At 38.7% G+C, this 21,971-nt stretch overlaps 1 protein-coding gene across 1 annotated transcript in view; it reads right to left on the bottom strand.

The window, feature by feature from the left end:
• Positions 1 to 820: 820 nt before the first annotated feature.
• Positions 821 to 21,971, bottom strand: part of CDC123 (cell division cycle 123) — a 41,473-nt gene continuing 20,322 nt past the window's right edge. The window contains exons 8-13 of the mRNA XM_069871909.1: positions 20,595 to 20,670; positions 17,291 to 17,413; positions 13,589 to 13,617; positions 7,898 to 8,026; positions 5,944 to 6,081; positions 821 to 5,158 (exon numbers count right to left, since the gene is read on the bottom strand). Coding sequence (XP_069728010.1) covers positions 5,132 to 5,158; positions 5,944 to 6,081; positions 7,898 to 8,026; positions 13,589 to 13,617; positions 17,291 to 17,413; positions 20,595 to 20,670 — 522 coding nt within the window. The 3' untranslated portion in view covers positions 821 to 5,131. The remainder of the gene's footprint in view (positions 5,159 to 5,943; positions 6,082 to 7,897; positions 8,027 to 13,588; positions 13,618 to 17,290; positions 17,414 to 20,594; positions 20,671 to 21,971) is intronic.

Raw genomic sequence — 21,971 nt, 5'->3', positions numbered from 1 at the left:
TGCAACACCCATCAAATATTTTTGACATACAATGACATTGAATTCCTCCTGTGTATTCCTCATGCCAGCGTACAGATGTTTCAGCTTACACAGTGATTCATTCTCTCTCCTGCCTCTTACAGTCCCAGCTCCAATGAATAATTCTTTTACATCAATGAAGTACAACAGTCTGTCAAGACAGAGTTTCATGGCAAAAGCTAATACAGAAATCCCAATTCCCTATTCCACCTGGATTTGAGCCCTAAAAGACTAGAAATGGCAAGTACCAATTCTTTTCTCTCTCTCAGCTAGAAATGCTGTTAGAGAGTCACCAATCTCTCCTTGGAAGTTTATTTCTAACTACCATGTTTTCACGAAGAAAAGTTCTGAGAAGTCAGCATTTTTGACCAACCCACCAAACAACCTTTCCCTACAACCTGGCAAAACACATTGCTGGAAAAAGCTTGGTCAGCTATCAAGAGGACCTCAGAGCAGTCAAAAAACTCTTGGTACCCAAGGAGTACATGGCTACAAGACTTTGCACACAGAAATATAGGAAGTCCATCCACTACCATCTCACAGCCCTGTCATTGTGCTCCACTCCCTACTCCAACTCACTCTTACTGCAGTGCCACCTTCATTACTATAAAAATCTATAACCACCCATTACCACTCAAGGCCTCAATACCTTTGAGAAAGCTTCAGGTCTGCACAAAATACCCCAGTTATGGCAACAAGTCTTATTTTAATTCTATAGAATTTCATGATGACCACAAGTTGGAGACTCTCTTTACAGAGATCATCAAATTCAAACAGAAATAAAGATGCTGTTAACTCAACATCCAGGCAAACTTTTGTAAAGAGGTTTTATTAAGCTTCTAAATGTCAGCATCACCAAGAAACCATCATGAATCAAAAGCACTATGGCCTGTTTCTGCATTACACTTTTCAGGCTCATCTTAGCCAAGGGCAAGTGTTTCAGTTCACAAGTATTTCTTGAAGTGATAGACTTCCTCTTCAAACCCACGTGAAGCATATAACCTTGGCCTCTACAGTTAACATGTACCAGTTGTCAAGCTGATTTGCCTGTTTATATTCCCTAACAGATACCCAGTGGCTTTCTCCAGCTACTTGACACTTCAGGTTCAGGACAGTTTGTGAAAGCCAAACTGACCCAGTTGTGCGCAAAGGTGCCAGACATTTTTTACACAGGTTTGTGCCACATTACTACCCATCTCTACTCCACCACTGATTTTGGAACCCTTTCATCTGGCAACACTCTCTTGAAAGCCTGAAACCATGACAGTTAAATCTAATGGTCTGTACTGCTTAACTGGACATCTGAAGAGCATCTCACTACTGAGTACCTTTTTTCTGACCAGCATTGCACCCTGGACATCATCAATGGGAGAGTCTGTAAGAATGAGATACATGACATTTCAATTCAGCTGGGACTCTTACAAGCCATATACTGTGACCAGAATCCAATAAGCGGTACTCATTTTACTGAGACTCAGAGCTGACTATTATTCCCCTACTGCAATATCTGAAAAAAAAAATAACTGATAGAAAACCACTCAAAAAAACCCCACAAACAAAAACAAAAAACCAAACCAAAACTCTAAAAGGGAGGGAAGCAGCCAACAGAGAGAGGTTTTAGAATTCAGATCAGCATTAGCCATGCTCCTGCTTATTGCAATCTTAATATTCACCCAAATATTAGATTGGTGGGTCAGGGAAGAGGAGGAAAACACTGGAAAAAGAGTCTAAGGGACACAAACAGAATAGAGAGCCTGCAGCCCCGAAATACAGGAGTGTTATTCCAAATCCTGAACTAAGCCAGTACACATTAAAAACTATTTACAGGGTTACTGGAATCCTGACTCTCAATATCTATCTGGATTAAATATCACAAGCACTGGCTGTGACACAACAAAGACTTTTCTTTGGCGCTCCTGGCAGAGCTGCAGCCCAAGAACCAAGCTTTATTACCCTTGAGCCATTTGACACAGCCAGACTTCTTAAAAGGATGCAGCTGGGCAGGCATTTGTACAAGATGACTGCATGCTACATCACTATAAAACTTATCTTTGTTATCTAGGTGAGATTAAATGTATAAGGTCTTTTTATAAGGTTTTAAGTATATAACTTAGAATATATAGTGTATCCTTAGCCCTTACTCAGCCAATCGTGATCACACCATTGAATCACATGAACAAGGGCCTGAACAACTGGAATTTTGCAATTTTTAATTTCTGTGTGATGGCAAAAGGCAAAACCTGATTTTATGATGACCCAAAATTGAATTGTTACACAGTAGTCAGTTTAAACTGATTTGAAGCATTTTTAATGTAGCACCATTAGCTTCTCATCTCCCCAAGAGGAACATGTTAATTATCCTTGTAGATCAAAAGGTTCTACAGGAAAAAAAATTCTTTTAGAAGAGAAAACTTTAATCTAGCAGACAAAAAAAAGCATATGGTTACCTGAAGTTGGAGCAAGAAACAAAGTAAAGTATGCATTTAAATTACAATGATACAACATTTTTGTCAATCTAATTACATAGAACATTTTTAGAGTGGGAACTCTTTGCACATCAGGATCTGAACATGGGATTAGTATTTTTTTGCTCTGCTACCTTTATGGTCTTCATTAAGACTAGGCCCAGCAGAAGCAGCTTAAGTTCCTGCAACTCTGAAATTATATTAGTTATCAGCGTTTGATTGCTTAGCGGTACAGTTCATTAATGCAGATTGGTCATCTGTTAGCACAAGACAGGGGAGAAAACCAAACTTTGAATTCATTTATCACTAGCATATGACTATAAGAGAGGTCTTTGAGTATGTATAATAGCCATTGAACCTGTTGAGGGACAGCAAAGTGAGCTGTGCCAGAGGCACTGGGTAGGAGACTGAGCAGCATGGCCATTATGGTAATCCTTTAACTAGCAGGTCAGGCTAGCAACATGCAAAGCCATTCAAGGAACCAGGTGCTTGGCCAGCATCTGATTCCACTGTGATCTGTCCCAGAAGAGCTCAACTACAAATGCAGAGCACCCACAGAAGACTGCTGTTCTTGTAAATGTATGAACACTGCCAGCAAATCTAAGAGCTCTGCATTGATTATGTTCTTTGGTTGCTCAGGGATGCCACTTTCAGGATAAATAAAGCCAAGCAGCAAAGGACTGTTAAAAGGGTACTGCTCCAGTGGACTCACCTAAAGGGACACACTTTACGGTCCCATCAAACTGGTCCTAACACTGAATATGTTCTAGTGAATATCAATTAGCAGAGCCCACAAAAAAAACATGCAGGAAACTCCTTGTAGCTTTAAACCAAGACTCATTTTTTCTAAAGACAATGACCTGTAGCTCAGAAGCATTTTGGAATCTGCTGGAAATCCCAGGGCATTATCTGTGTAAAAGAAGCATGGTTAGATCATCACAATAGTTGAAGTTATGGCTAGAAACTTTAAAAGAGAAGGGAAAGCTTTGCTGACTTTTTACATCTTGAAGTTCCTACCTGATTTAGAGACATTTATAATCAGATAATCTCTCTGATGAAGGTGAGGAAAAAACCATCCCAAATCCTGCAGTAGGCAGGAATAGTTATAGCCCAGCCCTGAGCTAATGATCCTCTAATTTGTGCACAAAATGCTGTTGAGGAGATTCCACAGTCCAGAAGAAATGGGTACGGCAGATCTTGTACTCTCAGATCCTGGAGCTGTCATCTGTGATGCTTCATCAATGTATTTGGTAGAACTGGATTCTTAATCTGCATAATCTTTAACAAGAGTAAGCGTTCATTCAAAACTGACGCTAAATAAAGACAGTAAGTTAAATTTTAACATCTAGGATCCGATTTAACATGTAAAAACAGATTGTAACTGAGCACCATATCAATTTGCCAGCAAAAGCAAGACAAAGAAACATGAACAGCTTTACATACACAAAGTATCGTGTAACTGGTTCAAAATGAACCAGTTTCCCGGGGCTATGAGCACCTCCAAACGTCCTTTTGTTTCAATAGGAACTGTGCATGCTGTTAATAAAGTACTGATGCCATGCAAACACCTAGATCTAAGTTACTTGGTTCTTCAGCTGAAATCATCCCTTCCCCTCACAATAACAGCAATCAGTAAAAAGAGCTTCTGTTTCCCCAAATTTAGGCAAGCTTCCTTTCATACAAAGAACATGAAGTACCAAATGAATACAGACTTTTAAGAGTTGAAAGAATAATCATTGCCTTAAGAAACTCAGAGATGTGATACAAAAGAAACAAGAGTAATTCCACATATAAAATTACAGGTTGATGTTATGTTTAACTATTTACATTAAAGCCACAGTCATGTCTGGTGTGTAATGATGTTAAAAAACAAGTTTCAAGAAAGCTTTACTATGAAAATGAAATGAAATCTGGAGACATTTAAAAAGTTGCATGGCTTTAGCTGCTGTGAAATATTATTTTACCTGAAATGCATTCAGAATTTCAAATTCCTGAAATGCAAAATTTTCAAGCCGTAAGTAGTCTGCAATAGTTATAGCTGTTCTCTGAAATGAATTATTAGCCCCCACAAGAAAAAAAACCACCCTTTCTCCACTTTTTTCCTTTTCTTTTTTTACAGAAAGGAAGGATGAGAAGCGTTCCCAAAGCAAAGTCAATTTACAATTTTAAAAGTTTACTACAGAAAAAAACCCCTATACATTCCTTTCTTTCCTTGTGGCTACATTGTGTTTTAAGCTCAACTGTGCCTAAATTCAGAGAATGCTCAATGTTTTAACTGCACAAGCATTAAATGCTGTCACATTTATCACTGAAAAGTCCAATGTCATACTCCAACGGCATCAGTATTCATATTGCGAGATGTGAAAGCAGTTGTTCACTTGCAGTCAGATTGTTGCTTGCTTGCACCATGGTATAATTGGATTTCACCTGGAATCCAGCGAGAACTTGCCCTGACCTTTCATGTTTCCCTGAAAAAGCTTTTCTACACTTTTATATAAAACCAACAGACACACAGGATGAACAGCTCTCCAGTTCTTTCATTGACTATGAAAAGCAGGTTTTCTTTAAATCAATAGCTTAATAGTTATGCTAAATATAGCTTTTTCCACATTTCTTGCTTGTAATCCAATGTCACACTGTTTGATACCTCAGTCTTCGTCTTGCTGATTTCTTTTCTGTCAACAGAACAGAGAGTTCATAATGTCAGGACACAGTTATCTGAAGTAACAGCACTAATAAATTGTGACAACTGTTTTCAGATACAATGGATATTAGACAAAGCCTGACTTTCTAAACAGTTTTTTGAGTGGTGAGAGATGTTTCCAGCAAATGGAACAGAGCAGTTTAATTCCTCTTTCCCATCCCAAATGACAGGATTTTATTTCCAGTGAAGAACACGATCTGCCAACAAAATGTAAAAGAACAAGAAAACACGATAGTGGTAACAAAAGTCAAGAGGAAGGCAACCTGCCGTCCCTTCCCAGGCTTAAAAAGATGTTGTTTTCATGTCACTCTTCAAAGAAACAAAGAAATTGTACTGAAAAAGAAACAAGTGATTAAGGTTTTTTTCCTAATATACTTACCTCTAACTTTTAAATGATTTTTAAAATGCATCAGCTTCAGCTATTCAAAAAATATATTTCCATTTATACTGCATCCATATTTACATTTAAAGAAGAAAGAAAACAGCTAGGTCCTTCAGTAAGATTTGTTAAGCTATATTCATTGCTATTAAAACTAATTAGCTGAAGTGAGATCAGTATGAAAGCTTGCTCTTCATCACTTAAAAAACAAACAACAACAACAAAATCAACTCAGCAATGCATTCTAAGATGGCTTCATAGGTTACTTTTCCATAATTATGTAACCTGTGTTCATGAGAGAAGCACAACTCCAGGCACTTAGATGTTGCCATTTCAAAAGGATGGAAGATCATAAATTTCTTTTCAGTACTTCTTACCAGTTTAAGAAAGTCAATTAATTTGTGAACATCTTCTCCTGTAGAAAGGTCCACAAAATCTTTTGGCAGTCGGTAACTCAGGTATGGACTAGGTTGCACAGTAACTTCACTGTTCGTACAGCGGAAAACTGGATAGTCCTTTGGAAAAGAAAGCGGGTAAGACAAGAACAGTGTACCAGAAATAAAGCTAGCAACGTTTCTTGAACTCCTCCATGAGATTGATTGAGTCACTTTGCCAATGAGTTTATTTGGCATTCATTCAACAAAAGCTGTGCTTTCTAAAAACTGTAGCTCTTATTAAAAACTCTGTCCACTTAAAAGCAAAAGTTAAAATATTAATACTTTTATTTGACTATTATTAATTTCCTCACTTTAAAGTTTCTACAATATATCAATAATTAATGCATTTAATATACAGACACACATAACAGTGCTGTAATAATGGAGCTAAAAGGAACTTTGGGCAACAGTGTCTACATCAATACGTGGCTAAAGAAAATCTTTACCATAGAATCCCTAAACCTGTACTCACAGGTTCCTTGTTTAAACCCATGTTTGCAAATATAACCTTACTGAAATTACAATCTAAGCTTTCCAACCAATTTACTCACTGAAGAAAAAAAACATCTCTACCACATACCCCAAAAATATCTCTAAATGCTCAATCATAGCAACAGGTTTTGGGTAACAATATAATTTTCAGTTTGACACACTGACATGCAACATAACTGCCCACAGTATGGCAATAAGCAGCTTCATTTTAAAGGCAGGTCAGTAACTTCACATCAGACTCTCTGAACAGGTGTAAACTAAATCACAAAGACAAGTCATTCCACTTTTTATCCAGGCTTACGCCAGAGAAAACAGTGTAAAGCATGTGGCACTGAGAAAAAGAAATCCTCAAAATAAAATTCAGGTGTCCCACAGACAGCTCAAGAACTGGGACTGTGTTTTAACAAAGGAGTCACACCTTTTAGCAGGAAGAGTCATTGAATGGGTTTTCACCCAGCAATGGCCACACGGTGAGACTAAGAGAAAATAGCATGAATGATAACCTGCAGAGTGATTTATTTCCCTTTCACTGTGTTATGGAAATGGCAACAGAACCAAAGCAAAGCTCAATGTTAAAATCAGCTCAGTGAAGCATGTCATTTCAGTTACCTCTAATGCAGTTAAATAGCTAGAAAATAAAGAAAAGTCACGCTATCTGACCAGCCCTCAGACAACTACCAAGAGTTGCCCAAGATTCACCAACATGCTACCTTCTACCTTCGATCCAGCTATCCAAGGGCTTGTTACAATGCAAGGAGTCAGTCCCAATCATGCAGTGAGAAAAAAGCTGGAGTACAAATAAACAAAGACTATTCCTCCTTCTCTGCATTAACAGGAAGTTATTTGTTTTTATAGAGGTAATGCAGCTTGAAAGAGGGACAGAAAAGCCCTGCTCTGCAAGTCCAGGGAGTTCAACCAGAGGACAAGGCTCCCCTAAGGGTATTCACTACAAGGAAGAGATAGAAGTTAAGCTTCTTTTTGTCTCCCCTCCAAACATAAATCTGGAGCTCTGGGAAACTGTATGACAGACACCAGGAGCAAAGCAGAACCTTAACTGATTATAAACAGAAAAGTAACAGATTTTAAAGAGAAATTGAAAGGAGCACATCAAAACTGCATAAAAGCAAGTTTCAGGGCATCTTCTTTGCAATGTTGTTCGAAGCTGCAATATGGGCTTATACTGTCTGAACTAAAAACCCCTCTGCAGGAATGCAACACTTGTTGAGATTAACCACCGTCTAATAAGGTAAATTCTACTTAGAGTTCACATTTCATGAGTTGAGGACATCCACTCCAACGGGATCTGCATCACAACTTGATTATAACAAAGAAAAGGGGGGAAAAAAGAGGCCATAAGGACTGTTGGATTTGTTAGGCTGCCTCCCTCACCACAGAGCTGTACCTGTTCTGTTGCTTCCCCTTCAGTCTGGTCTCCTTTCAAGTTTTTGCCAGAGGTCAGTTCTTCCCACGTAAACAGCAGGGAGTCTGTTACTTCACCAAACGGGTTAAAATCTATTAACCAAATCTTACCCTACAATGGAACAACAGAAGAATTAAAAAAAGCCATGAAACTTCATAAAAAAAAAAAAAAAGAAAAGAAAAAAATCAGAATACAGATATATTGCTGTAGCACGCTTGGCTTTTAGATAAAACAATGTCTGATAATGAAATCACCTGATTTTCAGTACTTAAAATACTCTATCGTACATTATATTAGACACAGTTTTGAAACACAGCAACCTATGACTTACTGATTTATTACATTTTTTTTTTTTTAATATACATATCCCTGTGGCCCTCTGAGATTCCCAGACAGCATAAACAAAGAATGGAAATAAAACCCAAAACAACTACAAACAAGGATTCCGCTTTCCACCAAAAGCCACCCCAGCACAGCTGTACATTCAGCAGTTCACAAAGATTGCTGTCCTTGGTATTAAAAGGAAATTAAAAATACAGAGCAGGGTCTGCGAAATGCTAGTGGAGATCATGAAAACTGAAAGGTGCTGCACAGATACAGGTAAAGAATATTTTAAAGGCATTTTTAATACAGCCATTACTTGTCATCTAGGCTAGTTTCTCTTGCCTCATCTTTAATCTACTTGTATTCGAAGCAGTTCTGGTAGTATGTACAACAGCGTGCCTGTTCTACAAGTGAAAAACTGTGAAAAATCCCCTCCCTGAAAGTGTTAAAGGCCAGGCTGGATGAAGCCATGAGCAGCCTGGTCTAGTGGGAGGTGTCCCTGCCCATAGCAGGGCGGTTGGAACTGGATGGGCTTTAAGGTTCCGTCCAACTCAAACCATTCTATGAAAAACAAAAGCAGAGAGAGTAACACAACCTATTAGAAGTAAAAAAGATGTCTGCAGAGGAGCAAGAAACCGTTTGCATTCCTTGAGTCATCTCATGATACAATCTCCAGCATGGGGCCATCCTTGCTTACCCAGTGAAATGTTACTTATTCTAACAAAACAAAACTTAATATAAATTGTAATGCAATATCAATACAACTGGTAGCATGAATTTACAAAACAACTATTGGTTCTGATTTCTTTCTGATGTAACCAACATGGAAAGAAAAAGGTCGCAGTAACATATGCAGGGCTGATTAGTTCTATCACATTTATTAAAGATCAACTGGAACTGAAAAACAAAACTGAGGACTCTATAGCTACTAAAAACTTATTTTGCTTTCCCTTTCCTTCCTTCATTCCCAAAGGATCTTCTTTCTTCAAAAGATCCTTCCTATCTTGATACAACCAGCAAATATCCCCAATGATTTACCATCCAGCCATCTGGTTTCTAACTTATAAAGATGCTTTTCAAGCCTTCAGTCACAGAGTAACATGGGAGACTTCCTCTCCTACCCACATAACCAAAGCCACCCCCACAAGCACTAACACACTATAGAATAGGAAACGCATGGAAACCCATACAACAGAGAACAGGAATGCTCTGCCTGCTGTTGTCATCTATAGCAAGTTACCCATGCAGGTGGGCGAAGTCCCAGCACAGATGAAACCAGGAATACTACTTGTCGACTGGAACAAAGCCAGTACCTCAACTGGTGAGTGCGTGGTTGCACACAGGCTTTCACAGGTCTGTCTCTCTCTCAAGGTAGATCCATGTTGTACAGCTCTTGCAGAGCAAATTTTAAGAAGCCAACGCACCACAATGGCAGTACTGAAACCAGATGGCTACAAAAGAAACTGTGAATCGCGGGGACACAGAGCTGGGTGGTTTTCTCACTTATTCTACAAGGGTGAAGAAGTACAAGTCTGCATGGCTAAGTTGCAACACCTCTGCACTAATATTGACACCAGTGGTGCAGACAGTGAACAGGCGCAAGGTCTGCTATCATTTTCCATCACTGTTCCTCTTCAAAAGGCAGTCACAAATTCTCATTGTAAGTGACGTTTTAGTTTTGCTAATGGACACATCTTGTTAGCTCCAAGGCAGCAGGAGGAGAAATCTGTAATTTTAGATTCATTCTATCGCACTAGAAACACAAGCTAATGAACCAATTTAATCACGGACAGAAGCAGTGGCTGGCAAAATTTGTTCAGCAGTTCAGAGAATCTTTCCTTGCATCAGAAATGTTTGTACTTAATGAAGGACTTCTCTCTGAAAGCCTTTCATAGGGACTACTCCTCACCCCAAATACAGGAAACTCTGCTTTGCCACAGGAACACAAGATCACTTCTCTAGAGATATATACACCAGAAAAAAAACAGAAAGTTGGTTTTGAGATTGCTGAAGGCAACACCTGTTTGCTGTGAGCACCCAGTATATTTATTCCTCCCTGCAGACAACAGTACACCATCTATAATACCAACTGCTTCCTTGAGATGGTGTTAAATATGCACTAAGCTTTGGCAGCTGCAAATTGATGAAAAGTGGCAAAACAAACTAAGTATCCCTTCCCAGGGCTCATTAAAGGGAGTTTATATAACTCTAGGTCAGTAATCAAAGTGTCTGCTCTTAAGATTAAATGCTCTTCCATGTCTTACGTGCAATGTCACTATTTAAATGTAGCTTCAGTTGACTGGCACTGTGTATCTAAGGACGAGTAGTAAAGTTATTTATCTGTCATCTCCTGGTATTAGTAATCTCTGTCATATGAGAGCAGAGAAATGCACGTGCCAAGAAGGCAAAGTTGTACATATATGGAAGGGGGGGCACCCAACTCATATTACATAAGATTTTTCCTCATCCTAAAGAAGGACAGATTTACCATATTATGTCACCTTCACGCTTTGTTTTACTGAAGCATTAAGCAACCTGCTGCTGAAAGTGCCTATGACAAAGGAAGTACCCATGACAAAGACGGTTTAAAGGAAGTTAAGAGACAGATAAAACGCAAACTGAACCGTTACACCTCTCTAACTCCAGCTGCACCTTCATGTACAGCGACAATGCTCACAAGGCAGAGACACAAGCACTAGTTTGCACGTTAACAAGAGCAGCTGTGGGCTAGCAGTGGTCTGGAGCCACTCGCAGCATTTCTCTGCCTTAACACAGTGACTGTCTTGAACACGGTTACAAGTTGTTAACACTTGGGAGATCCGTGAAGAGCAACAGCAGGGCAGACTCTCAGGCTTGTCAGCTGTTGCACAAGCATTGTAAACTGCTAGCAGTGAAAAAAAAAATTAAAAAAATAAAAGTGGATCCAAATGACAACAGACTACCAGTCCTGTGACATAACCTTTTCAGGACTAGGTGTCCAGATCATCCAGCTTGGAAGACTGTAGGGCAGAGGCAGGCACTAGCTCAGATGAGCTTGATGGAGAGAGTGTAACAGGAAAGGCAGACACATAAAAGCTTGTTCTCAACCAGGCCACCGCTGTTTCTATGCCACCCTCCAACTCAAGAGGCAGGACCTGCAGCAACCTAACACTATACAATCTCCCTCAAACAACTAAAGCGAGCACAGAGCAGGGGTTGCTCTCTCATTCACCAGCATACCGAAGCACAAGCTTCTCCAAGTTGATTATTTATTAGTTGAAAAAATTTACAATAAGCAGAAAGTGGACATTTCTCTCATGCTGTAGGTGAGGTTGCTGTGCAACCGGGCTGATGAGAAGCACAGGTCCTGGAAATTAATCACACTCAGCAACACTCAATATTCATTTGTTGCCTATAACTCACATACAAAGGGAACAATGAATAATACAGCTGCAAACCACAGAAGTACGTGTGAAAGAAGGAGGATCTGACACACAAAGGACTATCTGGCAGTTTACAAGACCTGAGGGTAGAAGGCACCAAGAGATATCTACAAACAGATATATTTTATCTTGACAGAAGAAGAAACACTGCTCATTTGAGATCACACAGGCTGAAACCTTTTACTTAAACAATCTGTTTTCATGCCTCAGCTAAGAGGCAGAGTAGCCAACTGCAGAACCCAGTTCAATGCTGAAGTGTCACTCTTCATTTTGACAGCGTACTCAAGCTGGACAATCTGAGCCTGGGCAGGTACTTTTCATTACCATTCAGTCTACCTGTTTTCAGCCCATAGCTTGATTTTAGGTGCCTCCATTAAAAATTGGGCTAAGTAACAGTACCATAGTTATTTTCCACATGACACATATTCCTATCTAGTTTCTGTTTTGCAAATGATAGCATGATTTACTACTACATAAGTACCAAACACTTCAGCAACATGCAAAGTCAGAATCAGGATTTACTACACATACTCCCAACTCAGCTCAAATAAAAACCTTCTCCAATCCCATAACTGTAAACAAGTCAAACAGTGAGACTCAAACATATATATCAAAAGTATATAGATTTTTTTTTTCATTTGTGTTTTAGGATTTGGAAAAAAAATAAGCTAAAACAGAGATTTCTTATGCACTAACATGTTCCAAAATGAAGCTGGTTTTGAGATTTAAGGCTACATAATGCATTTTTGGTTGTGGTTGCTTTTAAAACAATATTTGTGTGCCTTTCATCTCATCTATTTCTATCCATTGACACTAGGAGAGGTCAAGGTGAACTCTGGTATTGGCACCTGAAATTCAGATGGCATATTTCTCCCCACTACATTGCTATCTGGATGCTCAGGGTTCTGATCAACCAAGCACTCAGATACACAGATGGAACAGTTCAAAACAAAAAAATTAAGCATCCATCTGTCCTAAACTGGGCACGACACATACATACACTCTGTTGACATCTATCCCTTTGTACCCTAGATTTCCATGTATGAAGTACAAGTTATCATTTTCCAACCTGAAGAAATATTAATCATTAGTTTTGATGAGTTCAGATGCTATATAGAAAAACGTCACTTGGGGGGGGAGGGGGAGGGTAAAGCCCAAGAAATGATTTTTTTTTTTTTTGCAAGAATCTCACGAATTTTTTTTATAGTGAGAAAAATATCATCCTTACCTTATTTTTTTGAAATATCAGAGCCACCGTGGCTGAACATTCAGATACATTTCCATCAAAAGCACCCAGAGTAAGCACTATGCAGAGGGAACAGGTAGTGCTTTGCTACAACAATTTAGTAACACTGTATGATATTGACTAAGTACCTATCTTAAAAGAAAATTCCTCAAGCCTGTTATTGTTTAAGACTATAATGCCCTTAATAACAGGCTTTAGCATTCAGTCAGACCTGAATTGGTCAAGCAGTTGGACCGAATCACTGTCGCAAGTCTCTTCCAAGTGACATAACCCATTCAAAATGATTTAAGCAAAGACTCTCTATGTCATAATGAAAATTAAAGTATCTCCAGTACATTCACAGAACTGACAGAATTGCTGCTGAAGCTGAAGTTATATGCTTTAAGATATATTACTTCTCTGGAAGATATTTACTAAATAATTACATCACTAGTGTGGACATATTTACACTCCTAATCCTGTCATTCTCCTGCTGTGGACAACGCCTAGCGTAGCAAAAGACCTGCAGAACAGAATTATAACATGAAGTAGTTGGGTTTATTTTGCTTTTTGTTTGTTTGTTTGTTTGTTTTGCCAGGACCACTTCTAGGAAGATGAAGTTATTATTTGCTTCATCTCTGCAGCATTTCAGGAAGAGTTTCCACAGAATAAACAATTAGTTACAACCTATTGTTCACTTACCTTGCTGTCTCTGTATACATCAAAAACAACTGAAAAGGAGAAAAAAAAGGTTACTCTTAAAGATATAATTTCACGGAAGATATCTAAGTCTGAATAGATACTTGCGTAGATACTTGCGTACAAAGCACAGTCTGCAAAGTCAATACATCTAAAGTACTACAAATCAGAATTAGGTTCATTTCCAAGGGGTAGCAGAAACATTCCAAGAAATATTGTCAATGCACTGAGAGATCATCTGCTGTTTTTTTCCATTTAATGCTGGCTTCTTTTGTTGATTTTTCTCCCCAACCAAGAACATTTGATACGTCTTAGCCCAGAGAGCTGCTTATCTGACAGTACTGCTGTTTGGTTTACAGTGGAAGGGAGAAATTTCATGGAAGGAGCAAGACTCCACCATGCTACACGTTGCACAAACACTTAATAAGACAGAGTTCATGCTTGACAGGGATTAGGGCTTCAGCAGATAACAAGACAAACAGGCTGTAGGAACAAAGCGGTCAGCGGGTGTGCTGAGGAGGAGGTGGCAGTGAAATGGCTCTGTTTAATGTAACCCAGCACACCTACTCAGTATCAACAGCTCTTTCAAACAAGCCCTGTGCTACCCAGTGATTGAAGCAAAGCTCCATTGTTGTCCCTCCCCTTGATTTAATTAAGCGTGATCTCTGTACATGCATCTTTCTATTAGTTTCTGCTCTGTATGGTTAAACAAATCTTTGCCTTTGTATTCAGCCACTGAAATCAGCAGAAAAGCATTCAGGCATGACTACGTGCAAAAGTTGTACCAGATTAGCAGAAAGAAATTAAAAAGAAAAGACAGATTTAGAAAAACCTCAGACAAATGCTGTACTGTCACTTCCTTCACTAATAAGGCAAGGAATATTTCAGCTAAGAGATTTCCCAATACACATGGGATAAACAAAACTCAGGATATGACTGAAGAACACTTGAGCGGCTACTCAGGAAGCTGCCCGTCAGTAACAGGGATATTGATTGATCACATTCAGGCGTGTTAACCTACTCAGCAGCTCAGTCTAATGTTTCACGTGAAGCTGACTCGGCTAAGGGCAAACCACAACTCAACAGTGTCAGTCACGTAACTGTTTGTGCCCATATAGCCCAAAAGTCCACGCGGCTTTTTGCACAAGCTCAATTACGTCAATTTAAATGTCACTACGGAATTAAGTGCTATATTTTCTCATGGAAACAAGCTATCAGGGCTAAGTCAGTCACCAATGCAAAGAGAAGCACAGCAAGCCTAGAGTTCCCCTCCAGCTGTTCAACTAAACTTGTTGCCTATACTATGTACTCTCATTAATATTCCACTAATGGAAAACTTGCATCTGATCTTTTTTTATGAAATGACGCCTGTCACCTTAAAGCAAGCCTATGGTATTCACTGAGGCTAACGGCATTTAGTGGGATTTACATGCCCGTTAAAGCAATTAAGACTAATTGCACATTGGTGACTAGTTTGGGACACTCACAAACACTGAAATGAGAAGAAAATCTCAAATGTTCCCTCTTTTTAGAGACCATCTCAGAGCAGAAGCATAATGTCAAGTAAGACTCTAGTAAAACTTTTGAGCAACTGCTCAAAATGGAGGGTAAGCCAAGGCTGAGTTCTACAGTACTGATACCTTCGGAACACTGTTCTCAGTGGGCTCTTACAAAAGGTATTTAGAAGGTTCTAACATCATCTAGAAGTATTTATAAAGCATTCCCCCATCTGTTACCCTACTGCTCTTGACTCTGCAATGCTTCAGCTGCTCTGACTCAACTCTTCCATCTGGAGATGCTACCAGACCAACTGGAAAAAGCAGAGCAAGCAGCATCAAAATTCCCAACAAAATAAGAAGTCACGAAAAAAGCTACTGTACCTTTCCTTTCAAAAGCAAACAAACAAGCAAACCCAGATTTTTATTGTTAACAACACACATGCTACCAGACAGTGGATCAAACTGGGGAATGAATTAAGGGTGGTAAAAAAAAAAACCAAACAAAAAACCAAACAACATTTTAAACATGGCATTTCTCTGCAGAAGAAGTCACCAACCAGCCTTTAGTGTGTAAGAACAAATAGTTAACAAACCTTCATCTCAGAAGATCACCCTGAAACCTCCTTTTCCCACAAGGTAACTCAGATGGCATAGTTTTATGTCCTTTACATAAGATAACACCTTAGACCTTTCAGTTCACCAGCCAGCAGCTTTAGAGCCTAAATCTGGGCATCGAGTTCAAAAAACAGTGCCCTGAATTCTTATCTATCAGTTGATTACATACCAGCTAAAATTAAATTACTTGGAAAACAGCTGAACGTTAAAAGACAATAATCAGATTGTCAAATCTATGTGACTAATCCTACTTCAAAACATGAGGGCTATGGTCTTATTAACTTAGTGTACTAATTTCCAGACTACTAGTCTTCTCCAAGGACTGGTCCCTGAGAACTTCTCCAGACTGAAATGAGAGAGCCCTGCAGAGTCAAATTATTAAGAATTTTAATATAAGATAGACTGGCACTAGAAGGTATCATTTTTAGCAAGTCAGATAGGACCCATCTATCTGACTGCTCTGGTGGCTGAGCAAAAATAATTAATCATGTTCAAAACTTACCTAAACCTCAAGTATTCAAAGATTTATAGAAGACAATATAACTGCCAGACAATTCTTTGTTTATGTATTTCACTCAACTAAGATTTGGCCCATGCTAGACCCAATTTAAACTTTTTCATTGTATTTCTGACCCCTCATAATCCTCCATCACAACAGAACACTGTTCAATTCTCACTAAACCATGTCAGGAAACTACTTCAAATAAGATCTGCAAAAGATTCCACATTTAAAGAACAAGATGATTTACTTGGGCTGCTTAGGTGCATCAAATATTGTGGTCTTTAGTCAATAGTTTCAGCAGTTAAACTGCTGTGCATCAATATTCTAGGAGAAATTATTACAAATTCTTGAAAAGAAGTTTATAAATCCTTTCTTCAAGGAATACATTAATAGTTTAGCATCAAAAACCTGACACCATCTTTATAAACCATCTTTTGTTAAGCATTACCTACCTCACTTCTCAGATTTAGAATTTTTCTTAATTAAGAACAAGTATAAAGTGGAAAAGGCCTTCAAAAATAGAGTCATTATGTCATCTGAAGGGATCTTTCACCCATTCTCTGTGTTTTCCTGAAAAGCTCCAGCCTATCCCTCCAGGTTTTTTTTGTTCTCAGTTTTATAGTCATTCAAAAACTACAGTGCTCTGCAAGCTCTAGCCACAAGCAATATGAACTCTCCCAAGTTAAAAAGAACCAAGTCCTGTGAAAGTAATAGCTATGAAGAGAGAAATACATATCCACAGACTTAAAATGTTGCCATTATTTATCAAGAAGTATCCTTTCCACTGAGCGCCAGCAGTAAACTGGAATTTAGCACATTGCAACTCAGTGCCCTGTGGAAGAAAGAAGCCTGGCTCAGCAACAGCAAGGGGACAGGAGGAGAAATCTCATTTCTATGGAGCCTGCCCTGCAAGCCCTTTTAATTTCAAACCTCCTAGTATCCTGCAAAAAAAACTTCAAAGAAGCAGACCCTTCATTTCTGATTTTAGTCTTTGTAACCATGTGTTCAATAAGTATAAAAAACCCTTCATAAACATCCTCCTTCCCTCCCCCACGCTCCCTTTGCTAATCAAACCTGTAAAATACTTACAGTCTTCATCCAAGAATTTGTATTGTATGTGTTTCTCGAAAAACTCCTGTACTGATCTGCAGATCTCCTCATGTTGCTTAGAGATATGGTCATAATATTGAGTGTAGTCCCTCTGAGATATACCTGTCAATAATTTTAGTTGATTATAAAGAGCTTTAGGCATGCAAAAAACAAAATGCTGTTACCGGTGACGTGCATGTTATCTATATTTCAGAAGACAGTGTTCTCCCAGGTTTCTTCCATTAATAATTACTTGTTGTTTGGCTTTATTCTCCAATACTTAAAATGCTTCCATTAGGATTTTTTTCCTTGAACAGTTGTGCCCTACATTTTGTGAACTTCATTTTAGATGTACACTCTTTGACTATTACAAAGGGAATTTCAGGAGGAAGCTTTGCCTGCATTTAAGTTTCCAGTTCCTGTCTTCTCCTTTCAGTTTTATTACCCCTGGATTCTCTGGTCAAAAAACCTTTTCTGTTTCTGCACATCAGATGAAGAGACCAGAATTTGGAAATATGAAGTGAAAGAAGTAGAGGGCCAGGCCTGCACATTAGCAAAAATGATAGATCCTTGCTTAGCACAAAGATTCTCATTCAAGAGATTTTTTTAAGCGTGGAATAAAGCACACTTGTTTGATAATGCATTACAGGTGAAACCTTAAATCCTAAAATCAAGGAGACCACATACACTCTAGTACCTTATTTATTCTATATGTCCCCTTCAAGAGCTGTCTTGGATATCTGACAATAAATAAACAATTCCAGCTACACCACAAACTCTTAATTTCAGACAATGATTTAAGCTGTCAGCAACAGGACTATATACTTGCATGATCTTAAGTGACAGAAGTTCTCTCTTTTAATTAAAAACAAGTATATGTCAGCATAATTGAGGGACAGATTTAGACTAGACAAAAGGAAGCCTGATCTGGTGGGACGTGTGCCCATGGCACGGGGGTTGGAACTAGATGATCTTTAAGGTCCCTTCCAACCCAAACTATTTTATGGTAAGCCAATGCAACACCCTTGTAGACAAACATCAAATCAAGACCTGCTCTACCAATGCAGAATTAGTTACTGATGCTATTCAGCAGAAGAAAAAGCCAGACTGTCCAAAGAAAGATGTATCAATGACGGCAGTTTGGTGTTTTAACTATACACAAAACACAGAGATTTAAGTTTTACTGTAAGACAATGTTGACTACCTCCAAAGAAGTGCTCTTTTAAAAAGTTCCTATAAAGCTCATGATGCCAAGGGAACTTTGAATGATTAATAAATACCAGTGCAAAGCTTAGCTTGGGTCTAAAACAAAAACCAAGAGATGGTGGCATCTCAGGGGATGCAGATTTATAACTGGAAAATCATTCACCACACTGTGCAATATTAATTCTTAGCTTGACTGACAGGCTTATTAATTTTAAAAGCATGAGAACATATTGTGAAAAATCTTGGAACCGTCTTCAGAAATGCAGCTGGAGTGCCAGCTACAAAAACCCTTGCTGGTAGATCTACTAGGTTCCAAAATATAGTAATGAAACATACCGAGTGTTTAATTAGGCAGCATATAAATGCTCTGAGGTATTTGATAGTAAATATCGCTATGTATATTCTATAAATTTACATTCAAATGTTTTAGAGGTTATTCACAGAATCACAGAATAACCAGGTTGGAAGAGACCCACCGGATCATCGAGTCCAACCGTTCCTATCAAACACTAAACCATATCCCTCAGCACCTCAACATTATTACAGCAATGTGTATCTCTAGTAGCTGTGGAGTTCCAACAGCACATAACAGAAGAGGATTCAGCTCTTCCCCCTTCAAAAGGCAGTCAGTAACCATTAAGCAATACCACCTTAACGGAGAATATCTGCTATTAGCAAGATAAACCCTGTTACAGAGAACCACAATAAAACTTGCAGTTGGCATGAATGGATAGAGAACGGAAGATGAGCATGGAAGCACCAGAAGGAACAGCCAAATAAAAGGGCTATGAGAATGTTGTGTTGACAGCACCTGCATTAGCACATCCCAGAACATCTGCGTGGAGCTCCATAGGACACCCAGACCAGGAAACAAAGAACATTTAGAGAGGTGGGACAGGACGGACAGACAAACTGCTGACAGTTTTTAACAGGTACAAAAAGGCACATCCAAAATAAGCACAAAGTCACAATGCTGAGAAGAAGCCAGGAGAAACAATGAGGACTAGATAGCTAATATGCCTCCACTTCCATTTTATCACAAGGAATCCCAAACAGCCCATTTGCATATATGCATCTTGGTGCCTGGGAACATGAAGGTATAAGACAGATAAAATGAGCAAACTTGGTTTTATTTTAAAGCAAAATAATCACCTTCCTTCCTGGAAAGTCCAGATTAGAGCTTCTCTACGTCACTGCTATAACATTTTCTTGTTAGAAGAGTTTAGGCAGAATGACAAAGAGTTTTAAGACAAACATGCATGAGCCCTGTGGTACTCATGTTTCTGTTCATCTTTAAATATACCATGGCAGATCACACCGAAAACTAATTGAAACTTCAGAACAGTATTTAGCCTGAAATTAAATACCTCAGTTCAAGCACCTGTACATGCACTAGATGTCTAAACTTCTGTTATAGTCAGCAGAGAACAGTCAATACATCCAGCAGAGTATAATTCAGTTAGGTTTACCCTAGAGCTGCCTGAAACGCATGCTCCAGCACAGTGTGCCTGCCCTGAAGCTGTCACCGAACTCCTGATGCACCCACCAGCCCTTTGCATGCTGTGGATACCCCAACTGTTTAGTGCCACTAAAAACATTTTACATTTCTGATTTTGAACCAGAGTAACAGATCCATAGGTCTTCTGACCAAGTGACACTGAATATAATATGAACTCAGCCACCTTGTACACCCGTGGACACATTCTGACCTCCTCAATTTTCTGCATCTAACCTCCACATGGTCACATTTTATCAGCATAACACCCAACTGCTTCTGTATTCATTCTGCAAGTTTCAGATGATGCAGTTTTCTCCTGAACATGAAAGAATCACCTACAAAAGAGTCTTTGGTTGAAGCTTATGAATTAGCAACTAGAATTAAGGCTATTCTCACTGTAATACTGAGCATGCTATGTCACCAGGCTTTCAAATACAGTGGAAAAAAATGCCACATTTTAAACAAGAAATGAAGAAGAAAACATTAAGTCCAGAAATGAGGTGCATTAAAGAACTGTCTCCACACATAGTACTGACTCAAGAAATCAGAGAAATTCCTCAGAACTTCACCTAATAATTTTATCTTTAGGAAAATCCTCACCTATAAGCTTGTTTTCCTTGACAAAGCATCTGAATTCTGCACCAGGGATTAGTTCACACCATTTGCGAAGAACAAGCTATAGAGAAAAAAAAATTATAATGTATTGTTTCAAAAAAATAACAGGTAACTTTTGTCAGCGTGTATACCTCCTAGACTTACAGTGTTGTTGTAATGATAAGATGACCTCTAAAGTTACTCCTGATACAAGAAAGCAAAACAATCTTAACCTGTACTTCACGTAATTATCTTAGAAAATACTTCAAAGCAATTAAGACTCAATATCAATTTCATAGAACCACAGACTCCTTTTGATTGGAAGGCAACTTTAAAGACCATCTAGCCCAAACTATTTTAAAGCAGAAAGGTTCAGATTGGACATAAGAAACTTCTCCACTGTGAGGACTGTCAAGCATTGGAACAGCTCTTTCAGAGAGGCTGCACAGCCTCCATCCACTGAGGTCTTCAGATCAGATTTGATAAAATGCCAAGCAACCCCATTTGATCTCATCGCTTACATGGCTTCAAGTATGAGGACAGACTGGAGACCTCCTGAGGCCCCATTCTCACCTTAATTATCTTATGTTCTTCCAATTTGTCCAGCATTTAACTGTGAAATTATTTATGAAACAATTTCAAAGTTACGTTAATGATGAAGTATGGAAAACTAAAGCCTTGCTGTACAACACAACATATCTGTACAGAATTGGCAGAAAGTTGCTCCCTAGTCAAGAAAGCTGATGAGCAGAATTAAATTTAACCAAATCAACCTCTATTCTGGTATACACCCAAGCAGAATTCTGTGACGTCTTTGAAGGCGCAAATGAGTTAAAATAAGGACATGGGATAGAAATAGTAACTAAACTATTATAGTCAATAGGACAGACTGTCTGGTAATTAAAGCATAACTCTTGCACTTTCTCAAGTTTCTGCATTTCTCAAGCTGAAGTATTCAGATGGACCCATCATTTTGAAGGTCTCAATTACTGCTACTGGAAATTCCCAACACTGCAGTAGAAAAACCTCGGTAATCAAAAGGTGACATTCCTAACTACAGTGTAAACATGAAACTGTTTCAGCTTTCCTATATTTTTGAAAAACATTATGGTAGCGCTTTAAAAAAAGAAACAGGATTCATTCACTTTTCTAAAGCCCTTTAAGCCCACAGGACGATGACAAATGCTATATTTACATAAAAATTATTATTAGAGACATGACTAGATGCTATCGTAAAAGCGGCAGCACCACAGGAACAGTTTAAAGCACTGTTAGCATCGACACTGCTAACTTAACATTTTAATCTCGTAATGAGCATATGAAACAAGATATGACAGATCAGTTCAGGATGTTCCCAGCCACTACAGCCAGCTTCTCTCTTAG

This window comes from Phaenicophaeus curvirostris, chromosome 1 (genome assembly GCF_032191515.1).
Source record: "Phaenicophaeus curvirostris isolate KB17595 chromosome 1, BPBGC_Pcur_1.0, whole genome shotgun sequence".
NCBI lineage: Eukaryota > Metazoa > Chordata > Aves > Cuculiformes > Cuculidae > Phaenicophaeus > Phaenicophaeus curvirostris.
The sequence above is the reverse complement of the archived record's forward strand: the minus strand, read 5'-3'. Positions and strand labels throughout refer to the sequence as shown.